At 38.4% G+C, this 9,972-nt stretch overlaps 1 protein-coding gene and 1 pseudogene across 2 annotated transcripts; both read right to left on the bottom strand.

Annotated features, from left to right (window-relative positions):
• On the bottom strand, positions 1–3,214 carry LOC116188986 (12-oxophytodienoate reductase 3-like). 2 transcript variants are annotated; one of them, XM_031518462.1, is made up of 5 exons: positions 3,029–3,212; positions 2,396–2,536; positions 1,847–1,977; positions 1,116–1,301; positions 1–929 (listed from the first exon to the last, which is right to left on the bottom strand). In XM_031518462.1, the coding sequence occupies exons 1-5, from the start codon at positions 3,079–3,081 to the stop codon at positions 250–252; spliced, it is 1,191 nt and encodes a 396-aa protein (XP_031374322.1). In that variant the 5' UTR covers positions 3,082–3,212; the 3' UTR covers positions 1–249. The 2 variants fall into 2 exon arrangements, with proteins under 2 accessions (XP_031374322.1, XP_031374323.1); XM_031518463.1 differs by lacking the exon at positions 2,396–2,536 and having other exon boundaries at positions 3,029–3,214.
• A 4,270-nt stretch (positions 3,215–7,484) lies between these two features.
• Positions 7,485–9,516, bottom strand: LOC116215906 (annotated as a pseudogene).
• Between the last annotated feature and the right edge of the window lie 456 nt (positions 9,517–9,972).

The raw sequence follows: 9,972 nt of genomic DNA, 5'->3' as shown, positions 1-9,972 counted from the left end.
TGCTCAAGCTGAAAGAGTTTCATGTCCAATAGCTTCGACCGATCACACAAAACAAAGATATACGATGGAAAGAGCATATACATATGTTTCATAGATGGACCATATTATCATCGAATCAAGCCAAAACAGAGAAGAAAGCCGTACCTAATAAATAGGACAAAAGACATGTTGGTCTAACCACAGATAGATTTGGTGTTCCAATTAAATCCAAAGCGACTCAATGGATATGACAAAGCGACAAGCGTCCCCTTAATTCCCTGTGGCCCCGAACATAATAGCATTTTCTGCCTGAGACTTCAAAGAACTATGTGTTTTCTCATCGAGAAAAGGATAGTCGGTGTAGCCAATGACAGGATCATTGATATAGAAAGTCTCTCTGTTGTATGGGTTCAATGGCGCATTGATCTTGAACCGGTAGACCAGGTCAGGATTGGAAATGAAGAGGCGACCATATCCAATTAGATCAGCAACGCCATTCTCAAGCGCTTCCACCCCCGACTCTCGAGTAAACCCACCGCTACATACGTATGTACCTTCATAGGCATTCCTTAGAAGACTAATCAGTTGAGCCTCCTCCACTGTGGTCCTCTTACTATTTTCAGATGCCATGAATCGAGGCTGCGTGACATGTAAATAAACGAGCTTTGATCCAAGGTCCTCCTGAAGCTTATTTAGCCTCTTGACGACTTCCAGCCCAAGCTTATGTGGATCAGAATCGACCCCGTCAATATAATCGAAAACAGGTGAAATCCTGACGGCAACACGATCGATACCGATGGCTTCGGCAACTGCTTGAACGACTTCCATTAGAAACCTGCATCTATTTTCAACTGGTCCACCGTATTCATCCTCCCTATCGTTTACCATATCCTTCAGGAACTGATCGATCAGGTAACCATGTGCCCCATGTATCTCAATCCCATCGAAACCTTAAAAAGGAAGAGAGTAAATGTTAGATTATCCGAAGCATATAGTACTGAGTATCAACTAATTGAGAATCTAACGGAAACAGTTATACAAAACAATGTACAGTACAGTAGTTGATAATCATACATAGTGATCACTGATCAACAATGTTGAAAGCCAAATTAACGTATGCCTAGGCTACGACAAACCTGCCTGGATCGCGTTCACTGCTGCCTGACGAAAATCCTCCACAACCTGCGATATCTCAGATGTCTCCAGAGCTCGGGGTTGCCTGTGAAACAACTCTTGGCTTCTGTCAGGCATTACTACTTTCCAGTTCTCAGATATGGCCTTGCTTGTGGATGAAACAGTTGCTTGTCCATCAGGCTGATATACTAATGCAATCATACAAAAACGACTCATATATATTACCAACTTTATCCGAATTGTACGCCTGATGCCAACCCGCGCAAGCCAAGGTTGGATGACACAGACATCAGTCAAGAGCCCCCTTTTCATTCAATTAGAATGGACATGAATAGTATTTTCAATATTTAAATTATGTAAACATTCGATGGAATAGTCACTAGTCAGTGAGTTACTTGCTTCAAAGGCATTTCTATGGAAATTCGGTCGGTCCAAACCATTTCAAGTGCAGAGGTATAAACTAATGGCATCAAAGTCCTAGGAATTGGTATAGACATCTCTCTTCTTTTTTTTTTTTCCTTTTTAAAGGTCTGATGAGCAGAAAGTCATTCCGTAGACCGTAATCTGTCGAGAATGGATAGCGTATGGTTTCTTCCATCGGATAATTAAAAAATATTATCAAATTTGACAATGCAAACAACATCGGTGCCTTGATATTTTTAAGGCACTACTGTCAAATTTAATATTACTGGGGATGGAAATGACAGAAAACTATGGCAAACAGAGTATATACCTCGATGCGATGCTCGGCCAGCATGCCACAATTGACTGAAGATGATGCCTCCTTTGGCATGCACTGCATCCACTACATCTTTCCATGCTTCTACTTGTTCATCGGTGTAGATTCCCGGGACATCTGGAAACCTTAAAAATCAGATGAGAAATATAATCAGTATTTCGAATTCAAAGTTTTTCTGTTCGTCAAAAGAATAAAATTAACAAGACAAAAACTTCGTTAGGTAGTTTCTAATTTGTTTAATTGATTAATTATCACAGAAAAATAATATTTTAAAAAAAAGACAGACACAGAGAGAGAGAGAGATGGTTGGAATCTTTTTTTGGATGGATCAGCCGAAGGTGGTCTTGTCTGTTAGGAAATAGCTACAAAGAATCCAATGAAGAACTAACTAGTCAATTGCAACTTGCTCCAAGAGTTTTATTTTAAGTTAATTAGCCGCCTTTAGTAATTTGCTTAAATTTGGTCTATATAGAAACTTAGAGCTTCCAGTTACAATAGAAAATGTAAAAAAAAATGTAGAGCTTTACGAACGAACACATATACCCGGACGCTGTCTCAGAGATTGCAGTGGCTTCGGCGATGAGGAGACCACCTTGTGTAGCGCGTTGGCCATAGTAGACCACCATACACGGTTGTGGAATTCCGTTGAGAGCTCTGGCTCTTGTCAACGGAGCTAGGACTATCCTATATAATGATGTATACAAAAAATTGCTCAAAGCGATAGATGAGATCAGTGAGTGAGATGTTGGTCATCACTTAACTTCGGCCACGATTGGATAGAAAAGTAACCATATAAATATATTTATTTATATATGTATATATATCACTCAACACCAAATATGTTGCCATCAGCAGTTGAGTTCCTCATGATGCCAACGACCGACAAGCATAAGGATGAAATTAGAGAATTTTAAAAAAAATTGAAGACCTCACTTTGCAAAATCAAACTAATATATAGGTCATATTTAACAATATTGACTTTTTACTTGGCCCAAAAAAAAAGAACAATATTAACTTTTGGCACAAGGAAGTTATACGATAAATTATGAGACTACGACAGAATGGATCGAAGTGACAAAAACTATCAATGGGATAACAGGCATAGCCTAATACGACCAATATAACTTAGAAAGATTATTGGATGATGGAAAATTTGCTGAAGATCAATCAACGAACCTGTGGGATAGATTGAAGCTGGCCATCTTGAGAGGTTTAAACGGATCGGCCATTCTCCCCCCTTCTCACACCTCTCTGTCTCTCTCTCCCTCTCTGTCTCTGTCTGTCTCTCTCTCTCTCTCTCTCTCTCTGTGTCTCTATATTTTCAAGAGGAAGATGAAGGACGACTTATAGGAAATGCTGTCAACAGATATTTTCAAGAGGAAGATGCAGGACGACAGATGATAAGGTCATTAATTTTAGTTATGACAAAATTGAAAACTTGGTCCCTGAAAGATACACTTAACTGCAAATTGGTCCCTGAAATATAGTGTGCATACTAGTTAGTCCCAACATTTGAAACTTTAGAACAATTTAGTCCTTCCATTCAATTTGTTTTTGCAGTCCTGATGGAATTTGATAATCTGGCCATTATATGTTGTTGTGGCTCATTAAGTGGCACAACAGCTTGTCTGGAAGCCAAACCCCCAAAATGAAGTACAAAATCAGATCCCCTCAAAACTTCCTTTTCGCTCTTTTGAAAAGGCTAATCCAATCATCAAATTCGACCAAACGCCTCAAGAATTCTGTAGGTCAGAGTATCGCCTGTGATTTTGAGAAGTTTCAATCGTGATTGTTGGTGGTTTTCTCATGAGAAGCTACAAGGATTATTGCTGCTGGAGTTGGCTCAAAAGCTGTTGTTTTCCGTGGCACATGGGGAGCAGGTCAGTACAGTCTTAATTTTTTTAACTACCGTCTTGATAAAAGTGAATAAGACATTGTTTTTGCTGAATGTGATCCCAAAAAGTCTCGATTTTGTCTACGAAGGGAAGCGTGCTGAATGGGATTACTTTGAGTGTTGTAACTAATATAATTTTTGTCTGCAGAAGTGTGGAATGAGCAATTTAGGAAATTTTTTTATTACAATATTCAGATCAGATGTTCCAATGCTCATTGGAGGGACTAAAGTTATTTGTTCTGTGTTTACTTAAGGTTACTAATAGTTATGACTATTTGTTTATATAGATTGTAGGGGACAAAGAGAAGCAACCCGACTTAAGTCTTCTTTATATATATATATATATATATATATATATATAATTATATAGAGATTTGACGGATGGTGCATTGACCTCTTCACTGATTTGTTTGATTCTTGTTAAAATTGATTGATCAAATTAATGAACTTTGCAAGCTGAATTATTAGGTTTTTACTTATTATATTTTTTGGTTTTATGAAGGAATGATGATGAGGTTGGTGAGAAGGATAATCTTGAAGTATATGATCTACATGGGCAGGAGGACCATTTTGAGTATGAAAGTTATAAAGGTATCGAAGATGTTGGAAGGAGGAGATGGAAAGAACATGTTGATTTAGAAATTTAATGGGATCCAAAAGAAATATTTAATGATGATGAAGGTGATGTTCAGACTAGTAGGGGTCCAATGATGCTAAAGGTCATTTGGGTAAAGAAGAAGAGCATCTTGGAGAAGGATCATAATCTAAGAATGGGGAGCAGATACTTGATTAGTACCAACAACTACTGATATGGTCATCTCAAGTGATGATGAGGAATGTTATATTTCAGAGGAGTTAATGGACAATTGTGTCTCTAACGAAGACAAGGGTGAAGAGGAGTTAAGAAAGTATCATGAGTTTGATAAAAAGGTCATGTTTGGGGAAGTTCAATTACAGCTGCACATATTATTCCCAAACTTAACTATGATCAAGAAAGCTGTGACAGATTATAATATAACAATTGGAAGGGTATTCAAGTTTGTGAAGAATGACAATGAAAGGGTTAAGGCAAAGAGCATATCATAAGGGTGATAATGGGAGATCTTTTATTCTTGGAGCAATGAGGTAAACACTTTCAAAGTAAAGAAGTTCGTGGAGCCTCATACTTTTGCTAGGGGTTCAAAGACAAGCAAGCTAATAAGAACAATATCGACGACCAAATAAAACCAACGACTAATTAACTCCTAGAAAGCTGGACAGACTCTACAGAAAATAGACGGTATAGCCTTAATACATCAACAAATATATCGAAGTTGAAAACGACTGAGGTCTCTATTCCTATACTTGCTCCTGAGAACATGAACCCAAAGAACATCGAGACGGGTGAGGAGACCACATCCAATCTTGGCAAGTAAGGGATCATTGGTAAGGCATGTCGAAACCCCCAAAATAAAATCGGTTTTCCCAAAACTTGTAGTAAGAAAAGGGTGAGAGCCGAGTCGAAATCTCAAAGGAGGTTAAGGGATTTTCTAAACCAAGAAATTAAATTGCAGTAAAAAAAATTTAAAAGTGCAAGGGAGATTGAGTAATCAATAACCGGGAGACGTATGACTTGAGTTCGAAAACCATCTAGCGTTTGGTTGATCATAGAAGAATCAGAATGTAAATTTCAGCAGCTAAGAGTCGAGTTCCCACGACCGCAAGGAATCAACTAGCATCTAAATTCTAACTAGTCAAAACACCGTCTAACTAGCAAGTTCATCAACCAGTTAACAAGGTATCGACCGATTCCCTAATTAACTAAACAACGGCTTTAAGAATAAGGATGCCTTAACTCGAGCCATTAATCGATTCGTCAATTAATTGACTCGTCCTATCATTCTCTAACTAATTAGGGCTGCAACTACCGTTCGTTCCTAATTAGTCTTGTTTCGAAACGATTTCTACAAACACCATAGTAGTCGTCGATATGCTAACTTACAAATATCCTATTCACGACCGTGAGAGAATACTTATAACGATAATATTCAAGAATGAATAAGTGCTGAAATCGAAATATTAAAACCTGCTCCTCATAATCAAACCGTGAGGTTTCCGTTCTCAAGTCAAACGAAATGAATTAGCCACACATAACTATGCAGGAATTTATGAAAACTGACGATCGTTGGAAGAACACTCTGCAGCCGCCTGCCTCCTTTTCCAGTTTCTCCTCTCCAAAAACTAAAGACTTGTTTGGTTTTAAAGTAGGATTTTAAAATCCTACTTTAATTTAATTCTATCCACAACAAAACAAAATAACTTATACAAAGTCAAAGGGTGAGCCCCATTTATACCATTTTTTTCACAACAAAACAAAATAACTCATACAAAGTCAAAGGGTGGCCCCATTTATACCACTCTTTTTCAAAATTAAAATCTGATTTTAAAATCTTACTTTAAAACCAAACGCAGTATAAAAAACCTAAACCTAGATAATCTTTAGGTTTTTATATCTCCCTCAAAAATAGGAAATAATAATGAATCCATCTTTAAAGATTTCCTAAAAATCCCATTGTAACTGAAAGGGAATCCTTGGATTTGCAAATAAATCGGGGATTGATTCTGAACTTCCTTTCGGATCGGTTGTACAAGTTCCATCTTGATACTTCAATAGTTTCCAATTCATCCCGAACATACATCAAATTGCCTCCAACTCTTTTCTCGCACAAGTTTTCCTAGAAACCGTCATCCAAGTATCAGATACCATGAAAACAACATAAAACCAAGTCTAAATTGTACCCATTTCATGGACAAATCCTCTCTTATCAATCATTAAATGACTCGAGACAGTGAAAACCCAAGTCCCCCGTGTTCACAAGGTTGCGTTAAGGTATTCCAGTCAATTAAATGAATCCTTCTCCGGTCCGAGATGTGGCCCCAAATAAAGTTGCGAGATAAACGATCAATCTCCTGGCAAACTCCCGTGGGGAACTTTAGGACCTGCATAGAGAAAGAAGGAATTGCATGGATAACCCATATAGCAGGGGTGACCCAACCATCAAAGTAAAGGGAGGTTGCAGCCCACCCGCTCAATCTCGCCTGAACTCTATTGACTACGTGCCGGAAATGATCTCTTCTGACTCTGCCATGGATTATCGGGATAAACAAATACTTGCCCTTGGTGGGGGCTGCGGTGAAGGAGGAGACCTACAAAATCCTTTGACGAAGATGGAGGGGAACATTTTTGAAAAAGAAAACCATAGATTTAGCCGGACTCACCTTTTGGCCAGCAGTAGCACAGAAATGATCAAGAATATTACAAATAAATTTCATCTGGGGAACAGAAGCCTCGGCAAAGAGGATCAAGTCGTCAGCAAACATATGATGGGAGATCAAACGGCCCGACCTGCCGACCTTCTTCGGTTTCCACTTCCCAGATTCCACTGCACTACATAAGATTAAATGAGCCAGTCTTTCAATACAGAGAACAAAGATGAACACAATCACGAGTATTTTAAGCTGAGACAGAGCTCGAGCCAGAGCTTTCTATTACTCGACTATAATAAATATTGTAAAATTTGTCTCATAAATTATACTTCTAAAATGATATTTGCCTGCCTCACCTAAGTACGTGCTTCTCCTGCTCAGCTTAACGAAAATATAAAAAAGCAAGACAGGAGAGATATTTTTTTCTTTTTGTATTAATATTTTTAGTTTATTTCTTAAATGGAAAAAAAGATGAAAATTAAGCAATGAGTCTTAGCACGTGAATTGGCCGCTGAGCATGTATTACAATATTTATGGAAGCCTAATAAGCTTACAATTATTATTATTGTACATCCTAAAATATTAAAATGAAAAAAATAGGCACACAAAAAGCAACAAATTAAATTAAAATGAAAAAAAACAAAATATAAATAAAGGCAACTCCCTCACTGAGGTTTCGTGCTATTAATTTCACTCCACTCCCTAAGAAAAGGGTAATCTGTGTACCCAATGACAGGGTCTGAGGTATAGAAAGTCTCTCTGTTGTACTCATTCAATGGTGCATTAATCTTGAATCGGAAGACCAAGTCGGGATTCGAAATGAAGAGCCGGCCATACGATATTAAATCGGCATCTCCATCGACCACATCTTTCATCCCCAGCTCCCGGGTGTAACCGCCACTGCTCATGAAAGTGCCTTGATATGCCCTCCTCCAAGCGCGCATCAGCTTCGCCTCTTCGCCTCCTTTGCCTAAATTTTTGGCTCCAGCCACTGTGAACCGAGGTTGGGTCACGTGTAGGTAAGCGAGCTTCAAGCCCAGTTGTCCTTGAAGTGCATTTAGTCTCTCGATGACAGCAAGGCCAAGGTTAAGCGGATCAGAGTCCATGGCGTCCATGTGGTCAATAGCAGGTGAAATTCTAACCCCGACACGACCAACACCGGCCACTGCAACGACTGCTCGCACTATCTCCATCAAGAATCTGCTCCGGTTCTTGATCGATCCACCGTACTCGTTGGTCCGATCATTGATTACGTCTTTCAAGAATTGATCTATGAGATAGCCATGAGCCCCATGAATCTAAACACCATCAAAACTTGCTCGATTGGCATTTATTGCTGCCTGACAATAATCTTCTATTACGTGCGGTATTTCGGATGTCTTTAGGGCACGAGGCTGCGATAGCCGGCCCAGGCTCCTGTCTGGCATTATGATCTCCCATTTATCCGATATGCCCTTGTTCGTTGATGAAATCGGTGCATCGCCTCCAGGATGATAGACTGAGGAGAAACAGATTAAAAAAATTGGGTAAAAACCCAAGGCACAACGTTTTACGAATGTAATATTTTGGTACAAATCTTTTTTTTTTTGGTAATAATTGAGTACATAATGTTTAAAAACATTGTGATCAAATACATTCCGTCAAATTTTATTGACGCTTTCAACATTTTTATGATGTGACATCGCACGTGTATTATTCTACGTTGCACAATGTATAATAAGGAATTCACTCTCAGTTTTAATTAAAATAAAATAAATAATTTATTTTAAAAAAATGTTTTCTATTTGCTTTTTACTCAATTTTTTTTAAATATATATATATTTTTTTAATTTTTAAGTGGAATTAAATTGATAAATGGAGAAAAATGTGCATGGTAGCATGGAATAATTATGTAAATATAGGCGTACCGGTATGGGAAGCACGGCCGACGTGGTGTAATTGACAAAAAATGAAGCCACCCTTGGCATGAACACTATCGACGACCTCCTTCCAGGCTTCGACTTGTTCTTCTGTGTAAATTCCGGGAGTTTGCGGAAACCTGTATTCCATCAATTGACTTAGTTAGCAATGAAATAACCATAAACTTATATCATCATTCCTTAAGATAAAGATACGTGTATGTTTATGAAAATGCAATGAAAGCAGATTTCGAAAATATTTACCCAGCAGCTGTGTCCGAGATGAGGGTGCCCTTGGTGATGAGGAGTCCGCCGAGGGTCGTCCTCTGGGTATAGTACTCAACATTAGCTGCCGACGGAATGCCATTCATCGCTCTGCATCTTGTTAGGGGTGCTAGCACGATCCTGTAATATTATTAATCATTAAGTAATGACCAAATGCACATCAGTCGCTGACAATCGCAGATTGCTACTGCAAAATTGCAGAAGAAGAAGAGGAGAAGAAATAATTCATATACTTGAATAAACACATAAACGTATGCATGCATGTGCACGGACCTGTGGGAGAGGTTGTAGTTGCCCAGCTTGTATGGTGTAAATAGGTCCGCCATATCTCTTTGGCTTTCTCGGATCAGAAGTTAATTCGATTGATCAATTTGAGACAAGAGAATGAACTTTCGATAGTTATATATATGTGTGTGCCTGTGTGTGATGACATATATGAAGACGTACGCGTTCATTTGACTTCAATGTGGATCATATCATATTTTGTACAGGCGTGAACAATGCCAATTTAGGGGAAGAGGGGTTAACATTTGTTAATTGATTTATTTATTGATTAGATAAAAGTTTAGAAATGCGGACAAGATACATCTTTTCATTCTTTCGGGGGCAATTTTTCCTGATTGGGAAAGTCAGTCAGCCCACAGGGTCTGACCAGTTCCCACTTCGTCCCAGGAGAAAGCAAAACTGCACTCACTCTATCAACATAGATTTTTGTTTACTTTTCTTAAATAAATTTTCAGATTCAAATGTTGAAAAAAATTCACACCATCAGACATCTATGATTTAGTTGGCCTATC

Source organism: Punica granatum, chromosome 8 (genome assembly GCF_007655135.1).
Source record: "Punica granatum isolate Tunisia-2019 chromosome 8, ASM765513v2, whole genome shotgun sequence".
Taxonomy (NCBI): domain Eukaryota; kingdom Viridiplantae; phylum Streptophyta; class Magnoliopsida; order Myrtales; family Lythraceae; genus Punica; species Punica granatum.
The sequence above is the reverse complement of the archived record's forward strand: the minus strand, read 5'-3'. Positions and strand labels throughout refer to the sequence as shown.